This window comes from Schistocerca americana, chromosome 8 (genome assembly GCF_021461395.2).
Source record: "Schistocerca americana isolate TAMUIC-IGC-003095 chromosome 8, iqSchAmer2.1, whole genome shotgun sequence".
NCBI lineage: Eukaryota > Metazoa > Arthropoda > Insecta > Orthoptera > Acrididae > Schistocerca > Schistocerca americana.
This window is the reverse complement of record NC_060126.1, coordinates 263,479,302-263,504,167: the sequence shown is the minus strand read 5'-3', so window position 1 is coordinate 263,504,167 and position 24,866 is coordinate 263,479,302. Positions and strand designations below refer to the sequence as shown.

At 38.4% G+C, this 24,866-nt stretch overlaps 1 protein-coding gene across 2 annotated transcripts in view; it reads left to right on the top strand.

The window, feature by feature from the left end:
- LOC124625788 overlaps positions 1 to 24,866 on the top strand; it is an 82,556-nt gene that overhangs the window by 30,851 nt on the left and 26,839 nt on the right. For both annotated transcript variants that reach the window (XM_047149235.1, XM_047149234.1), the window contains exons 4-5: positions 679 to 733; positions 11,198 to 11,338. In XM_047149235.1, coding sequence (XP_047005191.1) covers positions 679 to 733; positions 11,198 to 11,338 — 196 coding nt within the window. The remainder of the gene's footprint in view (positions 1 to 678; positions 734 to 11,197; positions 11,339 to 24,866) is intronic.

The window sequence follows — 24,866 nt, the reverse complement described above, 5'->3', positions numbered from 1 at the left end:
CATCGGACGAGGTTTGAAAACTTAGAGCTTAAAGGTGGAAGACAGGGTAATGTGCAAGACAGAGATTGCTATTAAAACATTGTGCACGAATTAATAAGTGTAAGAAGCTAAGTGCATTGTACATAACATAGGTTGGAGGGGGCAGTGAAAAATAGATGGGAAAGACAATGAAAGATGTAGAAAACTAAAATGGAGTGAAGCAAGGAGTCGTGAGGATTTCAAATCTCAACTGGTGCAGTCCCCAACAATCAGTCTTTCCTTCTAATCCCACCCGATAAGTCTCACCTGACCCAGGGTTTTGAGTGACTTTTCTCTACAGTTTTCCTTTCCCTAAATCTCTCCAGTCCTTGTCCTTCACCCCTCTTCCTTCCCCTTCAACTCTTCCACCAGGAGGAGGACCCAGTGTCTCCAGAAGCTTGTGAAAATTCTATCCTTTTGTGTGTGTCTTCCCCTGCAGCCACTTGGTGAGTTCTTTTTTATCCATCCATTTATATTATTAAATCTTGTAACATTTAGTCAGTGTTATAAACAAAATGAAAATGCTCAGATTGATCATTTCCATGCGTTAATAGTGATTCCACCCCTCTTCTGTTCAAAGTTATATAAATTTTATATATTTTTTTCACTTCATGAATTTTCTGCTACTCTGTAGTACAGAACAATTCACTTCTGTTTCAGGGTAATGCTACTCTGCATTTGTACCCACATTTCAAACCATTGCAACATATACCAGGTAAGAGTCAGTATTACTACTACTACTGCTATTACTACTACATTGTCAGTCTAATGTGTAAATATTGGAAAGTCAGGATGGAATGACAACAATATTATGAAAAGGATAAATTGCTATTTATCAAGTACAGGTGGTGTTGAGTTTCAGACAGGTGCATTAAAGAAATTACTAAATATTTAAGCTTCTGGACAAGAATTCCATCTTCTAAAACAGCACACACACACACACACACACACACACACACACACACACACACACACACACACACACAAAGCACAATTCACAGTAGCCATTTGTGTGTGCGAGTTGAGCTTGCATGTGGAGTACACGCGTGTTCGTTCTATTTCAGGAAGAGGACCTTATGTCTGAAAGCTTAAGTGTTTATCAGTTGTTTTATTGTGCCTTTCTGGAATGTAATGCCTCCTGTATGTGGTGAGTAGCAATCTTTCGTTTTCATAATAGTAATGTGTAAATACAGAATATGTAACAGGTGCAGATCCCAGAATCAAGAATAAAGCAAGACAGGGCAGCAAAGTTAAATTATAGTATTGATATTTCAAGGTAATGTCTGAATATTGGTTATTTATAATAGATTAAATGCCTTCATTTATAAGAGTCTATTTGTAAGATTAGCTTCAGTTGAGAATAGGATCCGGTTAAAATGTTGCTGTAATAGTCATTATATTGTATGATCAAGTACAGTTGATAGTTTCGTGTCAGGAGTTTTTCAGTATTTGAAAGTCCCATGTTCTGTGCAGTCATTAGGTTAAGGGAAGCTTAACAGAACTGAAGCCGTGAAGAGGAGTTGTAAGTCATGTCTGATGTCTGTATCAGTAATAGCGGTCAGTTAAGAGTCAGAGCTGGAGACTTCATCCGGCACATAGTTTTCGTCCATCAGGATGTTTGACATTGATATGATACTAAAGCAAACATTCTAAGAGCCCAGTTATTCTTCGTAATTCTCTTCCTTGATGATGGTTACCTCAAATCTCTGTCTTAACACAAATGAGCGAAAGAGCAGTCATGGCAGTAACCATTTTCCATTGCCTCATTTGTAATAGAACAGCATATTTAATTGTGAACTATTTGAGACAGAATGTTCTCAGAAAGCTATTGTGGTGGTAAATAATTTGAGTGTAAAGGGGACCACTCACTGAATAGCAGCAGCATTGAGCCATCAACAGGCACACCCAAAGAGAAAGAAACTTTCTGGCTTGCAGAAAAAATTATTCGTCAAGCTAGAGTACAAATACATAAACAAAACACACGCAGGAGCACAAACACCTGCGCCTCTACATTGTGCCATCTGCAGACACAATGCCAGTATTACATTTTGGCAGTTGAACTAGGATGAGGTGGTTAAGAGGGAGAGGAAGAGAGGTAAGGGATTGGCAGCTAGCAGTTCGGAGGGAAACAGCAAGTTTACTGGCTAGGAATGTGGGGGGGAGGGCTTGTAGGTATGTGATACATGGGTATCGGAACTAATGAGCACAGCACACAATGGACTTGTGGAAGCATGGTTTGGGAGTGGTTGACAGGACACAGAAAGGGGGGAAACTGTTGGATAAGGGTGAAGGGCCAGTTTGTTAGCGGAGGTTGAGGCCAGGAGGATTACGAGAGTGAAGGATGTGGTGTAAGGGTATCTGTCATTTGCATAGTTCAGAAAAACTGGTGCAGCAGGGAAAGATCCAGATGGCCTGCATTGTGAAGCCTCCATTAAACTTCAGCATGTTGTGTTCAGTTGCACGTCGTGCCAATGGATGGCCAACATTATTCTTGGCCCTGTTTGGCTGTGGCCATTTATTCTAATGGACAGCAGGTTGATTGTCATACTGACATAAGACTCTGCAGTGCTTTCAGCAGAGCTAGTAGATGATATGACTGCTTCCACAAATGGTCTCGTCTCTGATGGGAGAGGATAAGACTGTGACAGGACTGGAGTAAGAAGTGCTTAGTAGGCGGATTGGGCAGGTCTTGCACCTGGATCTGCCACCAGGATGCAATCCAAGTGGAAACGGAGTGGGAGTAGCTTATGGTTGGTCCAGGATAGTGTGTAGGTCTGGTGACCAATAGAATACCTCTTCAGGAGGGGAGGGAATCGTCTTGTGTAATATGCTGATAGATATTGTAGCTGGTTCTTGGGGTTGGTGAGAGGGTTGGAGATGTTTGAGGTATGGCACAGGATATCTTGAGTTCTGTCACAGGCTTATCATATCCCTTTAGAGGCACGGTCACTTGTGAAAGCATCGATGTCATCTACCAACTCTGCTACAGTCACTGCACAGCTTGTTATGTCAGTATGACAACCAATCAACTGTCCATCAAAATAAAAGGCCACCACCAAACTATGTCCAAGAACAAAATTGACCATCCAGTGGCACAACGTGTAACTGAGCACAAAATGGTAGAGTACAATGTCTTATTTGTGATACAGGCCTCCTGGATAATTCCCCACTGCATGAGCTTTTCTGAACTACACTGATGGAGAGTTATCCTTTGCAACACATCCTGTGCTCCCATCGCCATCCTGGCACCAATCTCCTCTAACCCACTGTTCTCACACCATCCAACTAACAATGTCCCCTTTCTCTGTCCTGTCACCCATGTCTCACATGTCTAGCTCAAGTATCTGCCGTCCCTCTCTCCTGCATTCCTAGCCAGCAAACCTGCTGCTCCCCCCCCCTCCCCCCCCCCCTCCACATCCCTGAATGCTAGCTATCGATCCCACATGACACAACTACCTCTTCTCGTCCTGGTTCAGCTGCTGGAATGCAATCCCAGTGTTGTGTGCCCAGTCTGCACAATGCAGGGGCGCAGGCAGGTGTGTGTATGTTGGGCGATTGTATTTGTACTCTAGCTTGACAAATGATTTATTCTGACAGGTAGCCAGTTTTCTTTCTCTTTTGTGTGTGTGCCTCTTGACAACTTGACGCTTCTGCAATTTGGTGAGTGGTCTCTTAAATTGTTTACATTCTGCCAGATTTTTTCTTACTACATTTTGATATTAAATAGTTCACGAGGTTCAGTACAACACATGGTTTCCCAGACACACTGTTTTCTATAGTGGCTTTCATTTACCTTCTACAGGATGAATAAATGAATCATCTCTGTGATTACATAAGGCATCATGAAGAAACATCAGCAGATACTTTCATTTATTGAAGACAATGTGTTGCGTTGGAATATTTCCTGGGAGCTTCCTCCTAGATGCTGCCAGAATGCTAGGTGAGCAAGCCAGCAATTATTTCTCTGGCTTCTTGGTGTCTCTTATCAGAGAGAGACTTAAATCATACTTCTTTTGTACCCAGTTATCCAAGTGGCAACAGACAACCTACTATGTCAGATGGGGATTGGGGAGTGGTGGGAGGGGGGAGGGGGGGGGGGGGAGTCATGACCCTCCCACCACTACACACACAAAAAATTGCATTTATATTTCTACATACTTCAGTTTTCAAATTTTAGCCAAATTCCACAGAATAAAGTAGCAGAAAAGTTGGGGGCCTTGAAAATGGTAGAGAATTAAAGAAAATAAAAACCTATGATTAACATAGGATACTTTTCAATTGTGCATCTGAGAGCAAGTGCACTTTATCAGACTTGTGACCAATCAATGGTTGACCATCCATATTGCCTTCAGCAAACGCATTGTAGTTTCTGAGTTGGCAGGTAGAACTGACAAATCACAGGATTTGAGTAATGGAATACAGAAAGCGAAAGACCCCGCCACTAAGAGAATAATAACGGGAAGAGTTATCTTTCATTAGCAGGGAACAGCACTTCTCCCATTCATATGTTTGAATAGCCATAGTTTACAGACTTGCGTTCAGTCATATCATTAAGTGAAATTGGTGATGGTGCATCTACACTTTAGTTTTCTTGTGTGTAGATTATGACATTATGAAAGTAGTGAGTCTCTTGCTGTTATTGTTCTTAAATCAGTTGCATTGAACAAGCACTTCTCAAATTTTAACTTATACTACAGTAATGTACTAAGCACTCATGTAAACAAATTGTAATTATTATACTAAAATATTTTATTGTTACTATTATGAAAATCATTGGCACATTAAAGCTTGGATGACTGCAAGTAATATTTTGTTATATTTGATGGCTGGGAAAAAGGGGTAGGGCGCCGCAGTTTTGGTGGGCATGTACAAAGAATATACACTACACACTGAACAACAAGGGAAAAAACTTGAAGGTATGCACCTTTGACTATATGTACTGAGCATCCCCGGTTGAAACAAATGATTGTCCAGTGATTGTGAATGTTATTGTTTTCTTTGAAATTTCTGAGGCTTTCCCTGAACTTCTTGATTCATTGCTTGTTGGTGCTAATTTGAGATCTTCTGCTAATGGCATTTTGTGAGTTTCCCTCTTCATTTATTTGTTTATTTATTTTGCAAGTACAAGTGGCCGTCATTGTCAAAGAATCGCCCTCCATTATTAGTGGCAGAATGGAGTCGAACTGGTGGCTGCAGATTATATGCACTTACTACACCAACATCTGAGGGCATTTTATCTGATAATTACGTCTGTAGTGTTTCATTTGTTACCTGCAACAGTCATACACAACAGTGAAGAACCCATGCCCTGTTTATTTCCTCTTTCTTGTTAAAACTAGTATCTTGCTTGCGAATTTTGGTGGCTCCTATGAACAAATGAGCATAGCAGTTTTCTTCCACTGTGGTGGTAACATGTGTATCAGTTAATTCTATTTTGTGGTCAATCTGACACAGTCCATGCTCCACCACAACCAATTCCTCCAACTGCCTCAACCCGCGATGCCATTTATGTTTGATGATCCAGGTACTGATGGATAAGTGATAATTCCAATGTAGACTTTTCCTCATCTTTACACTGTGTTTTTCTGATATACTGTCTGTCACTCTGGAGATGTGTGGCAGAAAGGCTACACCCAACATTTCTTCTTCTGGCATGTCTCTTTGTTGGGTGTTAAAGTTCATGATATTTTTTATATCTTAGTACAATGGTTCGAATCTGTGTCTAGTCACTCTGATTTAGGTTTTCTGTAATTTCCTTAAATCACTTAAGGAAATTGCTGGGATGGTTGCTTTGAAAGGGCAAGGCTGATTTACTTCCTCATCCTTTCGTAATCCAAGCTTGCACTCCATCTCTAATGACCTCATTGTCAACTAGACATTAAATACTAATCTTTTTTCTTATTTCTTATATCCCTGATGGGGTACCCTTTGTTTCTCATAATCTGTTGCAGGTGTTAAATCTTGTATCTATCCCAGGTGATGGATCTAGCACTGAGATGCTGTGGTTCACATTTACAGGATGACACAGTTAAACGGGAACATTTCCACAATCCAATAAAACTAGAAGTGATGAAGGAAAGAAATTGCATTCATAGAAACTGAAACCTTACAACTTTGCCGCTTACGAAACATTGATGGCATTTATCCATCTTTTTTTTTTTTTAGTTATGTCCTTTAGATGGCATCCCCCTTTACAAATACATTCGTGAAATATGCTGTTGAGATTTTTCATTGACTGCTGCAACATCTCAACCCGGATACTGTGAATTGCATCCTGAATTCTCTGTTTTAACTCATCCAGGGTTCTTGGTTGAGTCATGTAGTCTTTGCTCTTGAGGTAGTCCCACAAGAAAAAAATCCCAAATGGATAAATCTGGCGATCTAGGAGGCCAGGGAATGTTACCAAATCGTGGGCTCACATGGTAGCCAAACAATCCTCACACATATAGCATTTATTGCCGTGCAATCTGTGATGTCACTCCATCCTGTTGAAACTAGTATTCTTGAATGTTTGGAAAGTTGTTCAATGCAGGTGTAACGAAAGTTCGTAACATCTCCACGTAACGATTGGCATTGATAGTGATTGTGTTTCCCCGTTCATTTGCAAAAAAATACGGTCCGATAATCACTTGTGATGAAACAGCACATCATACTGTCACTTTACTAGCGTGTAAAGGGCACTCATGAACGTCATTAGGCTTTGTGTTTGCCTAGTAATGGTAGTTCTGTTTATTCACATAACCTGTGAGATGAAAATATGCCTCATCTGACACCACAACTTGGTTAGAAATTCTTTGTCATTGTTTATTTTTGTTATAATTTGTTGACAGAATCCTAATCATAACCGGTAATCATTGTCCTTCAATTGTTGCAACATATGCAGTTTGTACGGATGAAATTTTAAATCAAAATGAAGAATTCTGCAAACACTCTCCTGGGACATTCCAATCACTGCAGCTTGCTTACAAATTGAATGCCGTGGGCTCCATAAGACAGACTCGTGTACAGCATCAATGTTCACTGGAGAACGCACACTTCTTGGTCGTCCTGTTGGTTTCTTCTTGAGCGTATATCCAGTCTCTTCAAAGTCATTAATCCAACATTTTATCGTGTGTTTCGACGGAAAGGTATCATGATGTCTTAAACTATAAAAACATTGACATTCCATCTGCGCCGCTACCAAACTACCATTGTTTTTATAAAGCATTTTTATGGCTAACGAACACTATTGTCCGTTCCACTGATCCATTATTACTGAAAAAGCGGACTGTTGACTCGCTAACTGCCATGATCCCGCAGTGCTGCCACCTGCCCATGGCTGCCACTCCTCATTTCAAACATTCCTGTTATTCTGTGTCACCCTGTACCTCACACGAACATTACAAGTGTGTTAATCAATCCATGTACACAGTGTCCAGTATAAACTGTAATCTAGGTCTTACTATTCCTTGTAAGAAGTATGTCCTTTCTCACCTCCAAAGCACTTTTAATGCTTTCATGGCGATTGTTCAGATGTTTTAGGCACTTACTGAGCCTTTCCTCACCATGGCTCCCACGATGGTGAGATTCATCCGGAAACGCGTTAAATCTTGGAGTGTTTTGCGTGTCACTGAGAGTGAGCAGTGCTGTAGGTCAGCAGTTGTGGATGACAGATTCCTGTAAATGGCAAAGAATGGTACTCGTACATATCGATAAACACACTGTGTACACATGGGACATGAAATGTCTGCTGGGATGATGTTTCACTTTTTACTACTACATTCTTGTGGCAGTAAGGATATTTGTCTGCAGAATGTTTGGAAAAGAGCCCCTACAGTGTCTTTGTGACAAGTTATATCTCTGCATCCAGACATGTAACAAATAACTTGGGGAATTTACAACTGCATGCCTCCCCCCCCCCCCTTTCCCCTCCTGAGGTGCTCTTTAATAAACAACCAGTCAAACTTGTATGTCCGTGCAGTGCAACTATATGTGTGTGGTTTATTGCTTTATCACTGGCAGTCTGCTCAAATACTGAGACACACTATACTGCTGACTTGACATTCCTCAAAACATGCACAATTATTCCTCCCCACTTATTGTGTGGCACTTGTCTAGTATTTTTTGTGGTAATAACAGTCAAATAGTGAAAATTTGTTCCTTGCTAACAATTTAATTTAACTAAAATCATAAAGGTTTATCTGATGACAACTGAGAAAGCCATATTTAGTCTTTCCTTGTTCTTTTCACTTTGTCTTAGGTTCTTTCCAAGAATGGAATTGTTCAGTTGTCAGTGTACTTGACTTCATACTGTTTTAAACAGGAAATGTGTGGGTGCTTATTAATCATTTAGATCATCAAAAAGTGTAATTATCTGCCTACTAATATTTTATTTAGATACTATTTGAGGTGATACTGGAGTGAACTGCACAGCCAGACTATCACTTCTGCTGATCACTAAGAGCATTGTACTCAGATTGGAAGTAGCGGTGAATCAATGTTGGTTCTAATTTTGAAAGTAGTGAAAGAACATCCAGAGGTGTAGGAATTCTCCTAGCTACTGACAAACAAATAAATATTGTTGATTTTATAGACATAGTTGACAAGTCACTCAGTAGCAGAATTGATCTTTAAAGCTGAACACCAAATTTTTGGTTCTTTGTCAGTAAATCCATTTCCTAGATTGTCTTCATTAAGCTTTGGGCATATGTATTCCTTGTCCTTTCGATGTTGAGAAGGATAGTACCGACAGCAGAAATAATCGTCTTCAGGTTTCTGTGCAAGTAACTAAATGTACTCCTCAATCTTTCCACCTGCACCACATCAGGGCACAACGCCATCACCACCACCAAGCACGCACTTTGGCTAATCATGCTGTACATCTTTTCATCAGTTATCTTGTATGAATGCCCCCTCCCCTGCACACTCCTTTTTCTGCGTGAAATCATATTGAATCTTTTTATAGATTTCCGAGGTTGTACTGATTGACAATATCATAGACAATACTGTGCGTGCAGTCTTTAGAAAATGCAGCAGTTTTATCTGTGTTGTCCGGGCAAAATCAGTTTACCCCCATAGTTGTTTATATTTGTTTTATTAAATTTTAATGTTTAAATGGGGAGTCTGTACTTCATAAACATCATGATTTTCACTTCCTAATATATTTCGGTTTTTCTTCTCCTTCATTAAGAGTGTTGATACTGTTTTCTGCTTACTTGCATTAAGTTTTTCCTCTTTCCAGACTTATACGCTAATGTGTCTGCTTCAGTACATTGTACTTTATCAAACTGTTTGTGGACTGATCTGGAAAATTGATTTTCTATTCTTGAAGGCAATATTTGGCATTCTTCAGACTCTTTCTTTTCAGTTAACTGATGCACTAAAATTGTCCATTATACATGGTTTATTCATATATGAGAGTAGCTCTCAGCTGCCTTCCCCGTTGAGGCTTGCTATCAGCAGTTTTATCACTTCCTGTTGCAGCCACACGCTTCCAGGATGTGGCTTCCTGCAGATGGATGTTATAGCAGCAGGTTGCCCCATCAGTACAGTTCTATGAACTACTCAGTATATGTTGCAGTGTTGTTTCAATGCCAAGGTGTAATGCACTGCAGTCACAGATTTAGTACACTCACAACTGATGTGTAAATACTAAGTTTGTGTTCTACCATGCATTCCTCTTTCATGTAATTTATTTTTCGTTGTTTCATTGTTCCAGTATTTAATTTTGTAGCTTTCAGTCTTCCATATGATTATTTCTTTGACATTTGTTTTGCACTGTGGAAGGAATGGCTGGGGCAGCAAAAAATAAAATAATTTTGTTTTTCATATATTTTGAAATATATTTAGTGTCTTTACAGGAGTCTTTTAGTTGTTTTTGGAGTGGTTAATAATCTGTAACAAAAAACATCACAGCTCATTTTCTGTTAAGTCAGTATCACATTATTCTTGATTTGTACTCAAGTGCTTTTCGCTGTACTTGTTCTCCAAACTGATTCTGTAAGCATTCAGTTAAGTTTTGTGTATGCAGTCCAAAAAGTAACAGGACAAGTAGCTTCCATTCAACTCACTCTCTTGTAGAAAGGTGTATTTTAGCTTTATCCATGAAGGCAGCACTTTACATCTAGGTGTAGGTACTGCAATAAGCAAGATGCACTATTTTGGCCATCTGTGTATGTAAAAGCTTGCTTAACTTCTTGGGCGGAGCTTTCCACAAGTTACGAAAGAACCAACGGTCTTTCACTTCCTGCTTCTAATCACATTTCCTGTGGCCAGTTGGTTGTTATTATATATAGCTTTACAACTCAGTGAGAGGGCTCTTATTGTGTCAGGCAATGGCAAAGGAAGGCTTATCAGTGTATCAGGTGAGTCCATTATATCATTAATAAATTGTACCCATACAGTCAGGAATGTTGTAAATTTTCATCTGTGTTTTTTATTATGTGATTGTGCTGTAGGTTTTAGAAGCTGGGTGAATGTCCTTTTGCATCTCTGTAGAAGTCACATTTTATAACTATATGTCAAGTGCAAAATACCATTTGTGATCTTTCAAGTGTTGTATTTTTTTAGGTTTGGTACTGCTTTTTCATTGTTTTAATCAAACTGAAGATTCAGAGTTGATTTTCATTGTATCATTCAATGACTGCATTTCACAGGACTGATATTATGGAATCTGGTGAAGAAAATTATGGAAGAACTGGCTAAAAGAATGAAGCTTTAGTCTCGGCAGCAGTGCGGCTCATCTCTGGGCACCTTGTATAATGATTAATCACTAGCTGCCTAGAGAAGGGCATCACTGACTGAGGCTTTAGTCAACGTGCAGAGTAAAAGTAGTTTTATATTGTTGGATCTATTGCTACACAAAATCATCATTGTTACAATTTCATCCTGCTGTGACTTTAACTGCAGTGTTTTCATGTTTCAAGAACACCTGTCTCTTACATTTTTCATGTTTGGATATTACATTTGAATGATAACCATGTTTTATTATCAAAGTTGTTTAGAAATTGTGCAGCTTTTGTTGTTTCATGTGTGCTTTTCTGTTAAGGTCGTTTATTCACAAAAAATATAATAATATCAAATATTTAATGAAGACAGTAATTGTGAAGTATTGTAGTGAGAACTCAAATTCAATGTCTTATTCTTCTTCTTTTATTTTTATTGCTTTGGATCTTTAAAAAATGTTTTATTCATTACCCAGGTGTTGTGGACTTCTTATCCACGGAGATATCAACTTCAAAGCAGAAAAAATTTAGCCTTGTCACTTTTGTGGACACTCCGGGTCTTGTGGATGGTGGGATGGAGTACCCATTTGATGTTAATGAGGCTGTATTGTGGCTAGGTAAGAAAGAAGAGCTGTAAGATTTTTCAGTTGTCTACCTGTCTCTTTCATCACATTGGAAATGACACACTTAACACACACATTTTAACACAAATGGCGCAATTAATAATTTGTGAGTGCCACATTTAATATTGACAATTTTATGCAAAGGATAGATTGCTACTCACCATATAGCGGAGATGGTGTCACAGATAGGGACAATAGAAAGACTTAAACAAATAACATTTCAATTAAAAAGGCACACTCACACAAATGCAACTCACTACAATTTCTAGCTGGCTATAGCAGTGTGTGTGTGTGTGTGTGTGTGTGTGTGTGTGTGTGTGTGTGTGTGTGTCTAATTATGATGAAGATCTTTTTGGCCAAAAGCTTACTTGTTTGAAAGTTGTTTTGTTGTGCCTGTCTTTGACTCAACACCTCTGCTATATTGCTAGTAGCAATCTATCCTTTTCATAACATTGGCATTCTAAGAGACACTCAAGCCTTTTGATAACAGAGACAGTCCCACTGAGTGCAGTGTCATTGTTCTATTCAGATGTAAAATGGCAGGGCAGGGTACACCAAAGTAATTGTTGTAGTGTGGATAAATTACATATTAGAGCCACAGAGAGATGTTACACAATTTCATGTAAAGAAAAGAGAAAATGTGTGATACATCTACACTGCAGTCTACAGTATAGAATAAAATGTACTGGATGTCCCACACAGTGTGTCATAAAGTGTCTTTTCTTTGACATTTATGAAGATGATATCAGATTTACTTTTATAATGTGTAGCTGTAATTAGTCAAAACAAAGCTGCTCATTAGATGTTTTATGCAATGCACAAAATCAAAAACTTCATTTTGGTTTCCATTCTGAACAATATTTTGTCCAAACTTTCATTTCATGCGTCTGATTAATACAAAAACCTCAAATTAGTCCACTGTGATATTCAGATCAAGTATATTTCATGACAGCAAAAGGACAACTACTGTCAGCTCTTCTGACAGTGTGTGGCTACTGTGATACACATCACTGACTTGAAGTTCCACTTTGTTTTTGTCAGATGGTATTGTGAAGACAGCAGTGACACAGCTGGAGACACTGATTCTAATTTTTTGTCTTTTGCTCTTACTGTCAATAAATATTCCTTAACTAAATGTCACACTGGGCTGTTTTGAAGTTTCTCTGTTAAGTGGCAATATGAAATTATCTGTATCTGTTCATACTGAGAACCAATATCATGTTTTCTGTTCCATGGGCACTGTATGAACAGATTTTCAGTCAACCTACCATATGCAACATTAGAGAAAATACTCCTGACAGCTCTTCAGGATGGCTACCTGGCATATTGAAACCCGTATGTCCCATCATACTGATCATAAAATCAAAATACTTTGTACAACTGAGAATGTGAATGTGGCACTAGACTTTATAAAAGGTTAACAAGATCACTTATGATGATGTCAAATGGATATACCTTGATAAACAGTTTAATTCTGAAAGTTGAACACTAATTAATGTCAAACAGTTGCAGATAAAATATTCTGTCCAGATATTTATTGTTCCATCTACTGTGGGAACAATGTTGAATGGACAAAATAGAAATTTGTGTCTTAAGAAACTGACTGACGTGCATAAAATTCATATTTCTTCAACAAACTTTTAATTTGGTGAATGATGGTAGTTTACCAACAGTGAATTTCAGTGGCTAATAAGGCACAATGTCCTATATGATAGTTTGTAGAGGAGGTGAGTATTTTTAATATTTCTAAAAATGAATGGTGACTTGTAAGTAGCCGTAAAAAAAGTTAAAGTTTTGACCCTGTCAAAAACTGGTGTAGTAACAATAGTAAATAATTTTCTTGAAAGAAGTAAAAAAACTACACTATATTCTTACCCTTTCCCTGAGAGCTGGAGGGGGGGGGGGTTACGATTTAGAAAAATATCTGAATGGTGCGAAAAGTGGCAGTTGACCCCACCCCCCACCCCCCCATGCCCCCTGCCCCTGGGTATGGGCACATTTGTTGATAAATTAGATAGCAGTTGCATGTATTAGTTGAAGGTCATGAAACTGATCACAGATTTTGCAGTGAAGTTTTTATTCTGATCAGAATTAAGTTTTCAAATAACCCTATTACACCAGCTATCAGAAATTAGGGAAGAGTAACAGAAATGTGAGCAACTTGAGGAAGAGGGAAAAGGGTGAAAGAAATTGGCATTATCATCATATTCGTCAGTTTTCTGTTGTGTTAGCAAGTCCTGTGTGTCTTTATTTCTGGCAGTCTGTCACTTTGTTCTTAGTGCTGCTGTCCAGCACATCATCCAGGATCTGGAACCTTTTCCTCCCTCACCTCCTCTTCCCTTCCGCATATCCTTCTAAAACAGTTTTTATAAGCACTCCTACTCTTCTCAGTACTTCTTCATTTTTCATCTTATCCATTTTCCTACCTATCCATTTTTCTTACCTTCAGTCACATTCACATCTGAAATGACTCCAACCTTGCTCTACTCTTTTACCACTATACAGGACACTCCATACAAAAATGCTTTGTTAATTTTTCCTAAAATCTTTTTCCATGTTGCTGCAGTAAACTCTTTTTATTATAAAATACCTCTTTCATCATTGTTATCCTAATTGTAATTTCTGTGATGCAACTCCAGTCAGTTTCTAGTCTCCTTCTAAGGATTCAAAGCTTTGTATCTGTTCTAATGTCATGATCAGCATTATTTCTATCTTTTATTTCCTCCTTGTGCAATTACTTTTGTTTTATTTGAATTTCTTTTCATAGCTCTTTCGTTTAGCTTTAATGACACCCATGATTTTCTGCCACACAATTTCATCCATTGCTAGAAGAACCTTTTTGCCTGCAAACCTCAAACCTAATACTGACAATATTATTAAAAAGACAGATTTAAGTTTCCCGCCAAAAGCCTTCTTCTGAAATAGAAAACACACACACATTCACAACTGGTGTGTGTGTGTGTGTGTGTGTGTGTGTGTGTGTGTGTGTGTGTGTGTGTTTCCTACTTCAGTAGAAGGCCTTTTGGTCAAAAGCTTAAATTTATAACATTCTTCTTATGTCCGTGGCTCAACATCTCCTCTATAAGGTGAGTAGCAGTCTATCTTTATCATATTTTCATTATTCCATCCTGAATTTTTCATTGTTTGAACAATCCTAATAGTCTTCTTGCTCCAGTTTATACACCCTAGTGGGCAGTGTTCAAATATGAACTTTATTCAAAGATTGAAAAGGGTGGGAGACTGACAGCAGCCTTGTCATTCTTCATACTTCCAAGGTGCCGTGCTTCAATAACCAGTTGTTAACCATAGTCTGCACTACTGTTTCAGCTTGGTGATTTGGAATGGCTGTCACCACCAGGTAATCTGAAAAGTGATGTCTAATTGTCAAGTATATAATTGTCAAGTTCACACCGGTTACCTGCAGAGGTTTGCCTAGAAGGACCTTGAAGGTCCATTTCAATAATTTGAAATAGCCTGTTAGCCTCAGATAAGTTTAGCAAAGGGATCTGCTGAGGGTTCAAGTCCTCTTGCTGCATGCATGGTGTACTGTTCTTTACAAACCACTGCAACCCAATTTTTGTGTTCACCACCATTAATTTTCAATGACCCACTGCTCTGTGTCCTCACCAACTATTTAGACCTTTTACCATTCTACTTTTGAAATGCCCATGCAGTCCACTGCACCCAATTTATGGCTGAGGCCATCTGCATTACCGTGCGTATTACCCCGTCGATGTACGATCTTGAAATCAAATTTGTTGGGCTTGAGTGTCCTCTATGTCAGACAGGTAGATTGATCTTTTGAACCTAGTAGCCACTTGAACGCTGCTTAGCCCATTGTTACCGTAAAGCTCATTCTGTATAAATAGTTGCAAAAATATATTACACCACAAGTAAGACTTAATGTGTCCTTTTTTGTGGGGTAATTTTTCTCTGCTTTGTTCAATTGATAAAAAATACATAGCCCAGTGCATCATTACTTGCAAGACAAAATAAATTTTTTCCTGTTGCTAATGAACACTTAAGCTGTCTAAAACTCCCCTGTCAATCAAATTTTATTCCCTTCATGAGTAAGTGCATGAGTGGACACACTCTCTCAACAAACTTAGAAATAAATTTCATACAGTGTGTTAGACCCAGAAACTCGGTGATTCCTACTCTATGCATGGTGTTTGGAAAATCTCCACTGCCTCTACAATCTTGAGAGCTGCCAGATTCTATCTCGGCTTGCCACATGTCCCTTATACCATAATTCCTCTCCAGAATTAGGGTTAGATATGCTGTGTACAATCATTTGAAGATTTATACTAATGATGCCAAATGCTCCTGTAGATCCTTTGAAAACATAATGATGTCATCCAAATAAATCTTGCTTTGTTTCAGTTTTAATCTTTCAGATACTTAATCTAGCAAATACTTAATTGAGGCAGGGAAACCCAAACATTATACACTGATATCTACATCTACATTGATACTCTGCAAATCACATTTAAGTACCTGGCAGAGGGTTCATCGAACCACCTTCACAATTCTCTATTATTCCAATCTCGTATAGCGTGTGGAAAAAAAATGAACACCTATATCATTCCGTACAAGCTCTGATTTCCCTTATTTTATCGTGGTGATTGTTCCTCCCTATGTAGGTCGATGTAACAAAATATTTTCGCATTCGGAGGAGAAAGTTGGTGATTGGAATTTCGTGAGAAGTTTCCGTCGCAACGAATAACGCCTTTCTTTTAATGATTTCCAGCCCAAATCCTGTATCATTTCTGTGACACTCTCTCCCATATTTTGCAATAATACAAAACATGCTGCCTTTCTTTGAACTTTTTCGATGTACTCTCACTCCTATCTGGTAATGATCCCTCACTGCGCAGCAGTATTCTAAAAAAGGACGGACAAGCGTTATGTAGGCAGTCTCCTTAGTAGGTCTGTTACATTTTCTAAGTGTCCTGCCAATAAAATGCAGTCTTTGGTTAGCCTTCCCCACAACATTTTCTATGTGTTCCTTCCAATTTAAGTTGTTCGCAATTGTAATACCTAGGTATTTAGTTGAATTTGTGGCTTTTAGATTAGACTGATTTATCTTGTAACCGAAGTTTAACAAGTTCGTTTTAGCACTCATGTGGATGACCTAACACTTCCGTTATTTGGGGTCAGCTGCCACTTTTCGCACCATTCAGATATTTTTCTAAATCGTTTTGCAGTTTGTTTTGATCTTCTGATGACTTTACTAGTCTATAAACAACAGCGTCATCTTCAAACATCTACATCCACATCCATACTCCGCAAGCCACCTGACGGTGTGTGGCGGAGGGTACCTTGAGTACCTCTATCAGTTCTCCCTTCTATTCCAATCTCGTATTGTTCGTGGAAAGAAGGATTGTCGGTATGCCTCTGTGTGGGCTCTAATCTCTAATTTTATCCTCATGGTCTCTTTGCGAGCTATACGTAGCAGGGAGCAATATACTGCTTGACTCCTCGGTGAAGGTATGCTCTCGAAACTTCAACAAAAGCCCGTACCGAGCTACTGAGAGTCTCTGATGGCTGCTCAGATTGTCTCCCAAATCATTTATATAGATAAGGAACAGCAAAGGGCCTATAACACTACCTTGGGGAACACCAGAAATCACTTCTGTTTTACTCGATGACTTTCCTTCAGTTACTACGAACTGTGACCTATCTGACAGGAAATCAGAAATCCAGTCACATAACTGAGACGATATTCCATAAGCAGACAATTTCACTACGGGCCGCTTGTGTGGTACAGTGTCAAAAGCCTCCTGGAAATCCAGAAATACGGAATAGATCTGAAATCCCATGTCAATAGCTCTCAACATGTGAATAAAGATCTAGTTGTTTTTTCACAGGAACAATGTTTTCTAAACCCATGTTGACTGTGTGTCAATAGACCGTTTCCTTCGAGGTAATTCATAATGTTAGAACACAATATATGTTCTAAAATCCTGCTGCATATCGACGTTAATGATATGGGCCTGTAATTTAGTGGATTACTCCTACTACCTTTCTTGAATATTGATGTGACCTGTGCAACTTTCCAGTCTTTGGTTACGGATGTTTCGTCAAGCGAACGGTTGTTATGAGTGTTAAGTATGGAGTCTCGTGTCCGTCGGCCATCGTAATTTAATATATTATTAGTATTATTATTATTTTGATTGTTGCCGACTTACGTGGTGGGCCTTAATAAAAATGATATTTCATTCAATTTTGATTAACGATTAAATGCTTTTGTGAAGTTCTCCTTTTTAACAATATTAACCTTAAATTATTTGTTATGTTAATGAATGTTAGACTCGCTGAATCTTAAGACATGAGCATGTAAGTTGAACAATGGAATAAACTTTTCATATTAATTTCCTCGGCTAGTCAGTTCACTTTAAAGCAAAAAATCTTTAGTTATTAATTACAATTGCGGCCCACACACGTGCGAGAGTATTCCTTCTTACCTCCGTTAACCATTGCATCGTAGTCGGAGTCCTGGCTTTGGCTCTTGGCTGTTGTATTGAAAATAAGAATCTTAAAGCTACGTATTTTCTGCAGTGTCGGGCGGCTGTGGAGAAAAATGTATATTATGTTAATAGCGGGCGAGTATTTTGCTTCCACTAAATTTTAAAGTTAATATCGCCACGTAATGGCATCGTTGGCTGCATCGGCTGCTGCGATTGTTGAACTGTAAATTACTCAAATGCAGGTTAATTCAAAGGAAGGCGGACATGAAATCGGGATCACCTCTTACAAATTAAAAGTGAACAGTGATATTAAATCAATATATTATCTGCTTAATTAGTACAAATATGCTTACATTTGCCAGCACTCGCAAGATGTCCGTCTACACGCAACCAAGACAAGAGAAGAAGTGAAGACGACTAAAAAATTAACAAAAGAGCGTATCTTGCCATCTCTTTAGATCATTTTGTTATATTTCTTTGCACTCGAAACTTACACAGAGAAATTATTATAATACGGAGAAAAAGTTATGTTCGCCTGAGTGGGTAGTGTCCACTTATTATTCAAATTTTAAATCTCTGTTCTTTATAAATACTGTTTTTTAAGTCTTTTCTTATTATTTTGCTGGGGATGCTATAGGAGCTAATTTCATCAGCATACTCCGAAAGGAACCTAATTGGTATACAGTCTGGACCAGACAACTTGCTTTTATTAAGTGATTTAAGTTGCTTCAGTACTCTGAGAATATTTATTTCTGTTACTCATGTTGGCAGCTGTTCTCAATTCGAATTCTGGAATATTTAATTCGTCGTCTTTTGTGAAGGCATTTCGGAAGGCTGTGTTTAGTAACTCTGCCTTGGCAACACTGTCTTCGATAGTTTCTCCATTGCTATCATGCAGAGAAGGCATTGATTGTTTCTTGCCGCTAACATACTTAAAATATGACGAGAATCTCTTTGGATTTTCTGCCAGGTTTTGAGACAAAGTTTCGTTGTGGAAACTGTTATAGGCATGTCTCATTGATGTCCGCACTAAATTTCAAGCTTCTGTAAAAGATCGCCAATCTTGGGGATTTTGCGTCTGTTTAAATTTGGCATGTTTGTTTCATTGTTTCTGCAACAGTGTTCTAACCCGTTTTGTGTACCAAGGAGGATCAGCTCCGTCGTTTGTTAATTTATTTAGTATAAATCTCTCAATTGCTGCCGATACTATTTCTTTGAATTTAAACCACGTATGGTCTACTCTTATATTATTAATTTGGAATGAATGGAGTTTGTCTCTCAGGAAGGCGTCAAGTGAGTTTTTATCTGCGTTTTTGAATAGGTACATTTTTTGCTTATTTTTTGAGGATTTGGGGATTACAGTATTCAATCTCACTATGACAACCCTGTGTTCACTAATCCCTGAATCAGTTTTGATGCTCGTTATTAACTCAGGATTATTTGTTGCTAAGAGATCACGTGTGTTTTCACAACCATTTACTATTCATGTGGGCACATGAACTAACTGCTCGAAATAATTTTCAGAGATTGCGTTTAGCACAATTTCGGATGATATTGGTACTAGCCTGGTGGAACAGTAAATGTTGTTTTCAGATCACCTTCCAATGCTGCTTCGAACTGATTGTACACACTCTGTATATTGGTTGGTTTGTCGGATTGAAGGGACCAGACTGCTACGGTCTTCGGTCCCACTCTGTATATTCATTGTCATAAAGTACCTGCATTTTTCCAAGTTATCCAATGTATTTGTGTTGTTCAGGATAGGGTATGCATCTGAGACTTACCATTTATTCAGGTATCTCTAATGGCAACAAAACTAATAGGCTTTTGTTCTATCAGTGCTGTTTTTGTGGACAGGTCACTACCAGTGCACCCAGTGGACTAATTCTTTCTTCAATGACTCCATCAAATAATTGCTGATTGACAAAGTCCTCTATCACAGATTGAAAGTGATGGGGTGCCTGATAAGGTTTCCAATGTACAGGTAGTTCATTCCCAGTCAGTTTAACGAAATTGCTGTTTAAATTTCGTTAAAGAATAAAATTTGCTTTTAAGTTAATTAATTTTCCTTTCTGTACGTACGAACTTTGTTGTAGAACCTCTCTCTTATTTACGTGTGGTAATAAAAATTTTTCACTTTCAAAAGAATTACGTACATTTAAAAATTACGTGAACTCATATTAACTGATTAAGAATATTTAGTTGAAAATTAAATTCTTTACATCATTCGGCCTTGGCACACATTTTCTAAATGCAGTGGATTTTTTTGTTAAAATATTTACTGAATTCTTTCCCGGCGTTAGCTTTTGAACCCAAGATTATCACTATTAGCAGAAAATGGTTAGTTATTACCAAGCCGACATTTAATTATCACTGATCAAACCTACTTCGCTATACATTTAAGTTATTTGAAAGAACCAAAATTGTTAAATTTCAATGTTAACTATCCGTCTAAGAATGCACAAATGTGTAACTATTTTTAAAATCTCAGTCAGTCTCTGGATTGCTGTAAAAGAAGAACATTCTCTTAATTCACTGTTAATTTCTATCTATCTGTTCCCGATTTACGGGTTTGGTTGATTTTTCCTTTAGCGGAACAATTTTTTAAATGTGCCGCTGCTGCAAATCGATTGGTCGCGGCACAGCCCAGCAACAGCGCTAAAAAATGCTGAAAACTCTTTAAAGAAATATTACAGATGACATGGGCAAGCTAATTTACATTAATAATACACACTTTTTATAAATTTCAATATATTTTTACCACAACAAATATTCAACTCACATTAGTTCGTAATTTCTCCTTCAATGGCGGCTAAATCTAGATACAGACAAATGACGTCTACCCATTCACCAAATACATCGACACAGCTTCCTACTGCTTTCAGCTCTAAACGAGGAAGACCAAAGAATACATAGTGCATTGTGCTTTTATAGTATTGCTGACTATTAACATTTCTCTGTAATTTCACGACATTATTTCCCTTTGGCTGAATTTCACGTCTCTGTTACCACAGATATTGACACATTTCGCAATTACATTATTAATATAGAAATATTACCATCCTAAATACAGAGAGAATATTACTACAAAAAATATTACAATAATAACAAATGTCTTTTACGCAAAATTCAATAATATTTTTTTGTTAAATAATTACATTATATACAAATGCTCAGAGTGGCGTATATGGTACAAATAAATTTTAGTTTGTTAATGTGTGAGTTTGCCGGGGAACGTTACATTGCCCCCTGGCAGCATTTGGCAAAGAGTTTCTATACTTTGACACAGTGGTGCCAGTAATGTTCTTTACAATTCTGTATTTTTTATGGAATGGCTCTTTTAATTAGTCCCAGGGTTATATGTGTTTATGGCTCCCCCATTTGGGCGAAGGCAGACAGGAAACCTAGGCAAAACTGTGCCGGAGCCCAGCCATCCCAGTTGGTTCATGATTAATCTTGTCTCTTTAACAGTCATTCTTTTGAATTGATTTAACAGTTTGTCATCAACGGTTACATAATATCACAGTCACATACAGTTCAACGATATACTGCAAGGTCACTTTTCCTAGGATATATCAGTTTCTTGAAATCATTTAGCACAGTATCACTTTTTATAATGTTCCCACTACCTACGTGTTACAAATCCATCTCCTACACTTGTTAGTGTTCATTTTCTCTTATCAGTTCACAGGTATACATAATAAATGTTCAATGTTTATCAAAAATGGAGTCATTGACATGTTATGCAGTTTGTGTAAATATTTTGGAAAATGACAACAATGCTGTAGTCGGTGAGCGGTGCGGAGTGATTGTTGAGCGGCGCTCGGCGCGGCGCGTCAGCTCCGTGTAGGTCACCGCCCCTGGTGTTGACAGCTATGACTTGTCATTAGTCACACGCAAGTTTCACCTTAGGACAAAATGTATCTCTGTAGTCAATGCGCTTTTCTGGCGTCCCTTGACACACAAAGAATTAAAGTTTGACACTAACTTGGTCCACCGTCCGTTATCGGCTCACTGTTCGTGTCGTGCTAGTTCCTCGTCCACTTGCACACACGGCGATAATACAGTTTTTTATTACTTATACACAACAACTACGTGACGTATTGCTGCAGGTTTAACAGTCACTGTCTGTCTCTGCCACACAATACTGCACTTTTGTTTAAGTTCCTTTATTTTTATTTACAATGTCCGCTGTGCAATTTTTGTAACAGCACATTCGTAACTCTTTACCAAGGTGTGTGATATTTGCGTACATGGTAACAAATATTAAAATTTCGTATTAGTTTGCCCAAAAATCATCTATATTCGTGTTCGAGTAGATTTTATTTGTGCATTCCAGCCGGATTCAGGCATATTGTTCAATAGCTCCTTTGAAATCATGTCTCACTTTACTATCAAGGTCCTACGTAACTACAGTGTAGTCTCCGTAGGTTAAAATTGACTTGGACTGTATCAGGCTAGCTCCTTTTTTTTTTTACCGATTGAATCTGCACATGCTTCAATTGAAGCTTCTTTGTGCGTAACTTTGCGCTACTTAAATTTGCAATAAGTCTGCCTCCCATGGTGCCCTCGGGTCACTACTAGGTGCATTATTCTCTCTGATAACATTGGTTAGATAATAAAGTTCTCAGGGCCTCATATTATTGATATTATTCTGGGTTCGAATCTGTCAATCTCACAGCTACACATATATACATACACACATATATAATAGAAAAGATTGTGCCAGAAATATTTCAAGTTTGACACACATGTAAAATATTATGCAGTACACAAACTAATCATTACTAAAATGTTTCTCTTGACTGAACTCTGTCACAGCTTAACACTATAAATAATTGCACTAATCAGATTATCTGTGCAGACATTTAGAGCATGTTTAGATAACACAAATTAAAAGAGTACATGACACAAATATTTATAAACACATGAGAAAGTCAATCATATTCTTATAACTAAACACTTCTACACTAGTACATTATCTCTACAGATCACACATCATTAATGTTCATTATTTACAAAAGAATGGTGTCCACATAGGACTATTAGTCTTTTACTGTAAGAATATTTTTACATCCTTACGCGGATACAGTCCCCGTACTCTCCCTGAGTGGGGATCTGCTAAGAGATAGCTACTATTTCCTTCTTGGACTAAGGAATGGAGTATGAGGCTCGACAGTAGGTTTTGTGAAGTTTCACCTCGGTATTGTACTGATATCCCTTAACAATTCCTGGTCGTTCTGAAAATACATCTGCATAATTAGATAATAACTGTACCAAATCCTGCTGTTGCATTGAATTCAAATTTTCGGGCTGTGATACTTTGTTCACAAGTGCGTCGACATTTGCTTTTAATTGATCACTTTGTACGTCTGGATAATAGAGATTTTGTCCTATAGAATGATTGTCTAAATGTAGTATCCACTGATTCCTACATTTTATGTTAATAGTATTACAATTAGGCACAGGTACCTCTTCAGATCTGAGCATGGACAATTCTATCCTCCTACCAGCGTTCATCAAAATTAATTTTCCCCGAGAAAGGTCGATTACTGCGTCCCTTTCTCTCAAAAAATCTACCCCCAAAATGCAGGCTACCTTTAAACCCTTTACTACCAGGAATGAGCACGCTATGGCTTCATCCCCTAAATACATCTCTACCCGCACTTGGAGTTTAATTATTTGTCGCTGTGCACTTATGGCTCCAGTGACTTTACAATTATTCACAGGAAAAGTCAGCATACGCCTTTCTTTCCCCAGTACTTTGAATCTCCAGTGACTTTACAATTATTCACAGGAAAAGTCAGCATACGCCTTTCTTTCCCCAGTACTTTGAATAAGTCCATACTCATGACACTGACAGTAGCACCTGTATCTACGATTGCTTGCACATCAATATTGTTAATTTTGATCTCTATTATCGCTTGTACTTTGTCTTTGTACTCCCTTATGCACATAGATGGTTCAGTTATTAATTCATGTACCATCTGTACCCCGTCATTATACCTAAGGATACAGATTCCCGATGTTTTGTTCTGTCGGGCTGTTCTCACTCCAAACCTCAGCCGACGATGGAGAGCGTATCTCGGCTGAATCTAGTTTGTTGGATTATTGCTAGTGGATGGGTGTGGCTGCTCTGTGTCACTGACCTCCACTATGTGTAAGTTGTGTTGCGTCGGCCGCCACGGTTGCGCAATTGGCGCATTTTGTGGTGGCGGTCGGTTATTGTCATATCTTTCACTGTTTTGCCGGTCCGGACTGGGCCTCTGGTTCTGTGGCCAATTTCGGTTTGCATCATTATAAGTATTAGTGTTCCACGGCCCCCTGGCATTTTTCCATCTACTATTGTTTGGTGGGCCTGTTTCATATCGGTCATCAGACCTCCTTTTCCAGTCATTATTCACCGGCGGACTATTGCCGTTCCGGTCTCTACCTCTATTCCCGTTTTGTACATAATCTTGTCTCCTATTGTTACCTCCGCCGTTTCCATTACTTGGTGGAGGCGTGTTATTTCTACCATTTCTGTAACCGTTTCCGTTACTTCTAGCCTGTTCAGAGGCTGCCTTAACATCCTCCTGAATCAGGTCAATTGAGTCCAGAACAGACAAGAAATGTTCCATGTCATTTTCAGGCATGTGTATAAGTTTTTCCTTTACGTGTATTGGCAAGTGTGATTTCAAAAGTCTGATCAAATCCCGGGATGAAATCTGCTCGTCCCAATAACGGGTCTTATTAACGTACTTCTCAAAATATTTTCGCAAATTTCCTAATCGTGGAGAATACGGCTCTGGATTATATACCTCCTTCCATAATCTCTCCTGAATACATGTTGACCAATATTTGGCCAAGAATGCCTTTTCAAATTGCTCATATGTATCGCAACTGTGAGCTGCTTCGGTTGCCCATAATGCAGCATCTCCTTGTATGTAAGTCATAACGAACTGTATTTTCTGTGTATGACTCCAAACGCTAGGCAGAATGTTTCTAAATCCCTTGATAAACACTACAGGGTGAACAGATTTCTTCTCCGTTGTAAAGATCTGAAACTGTCG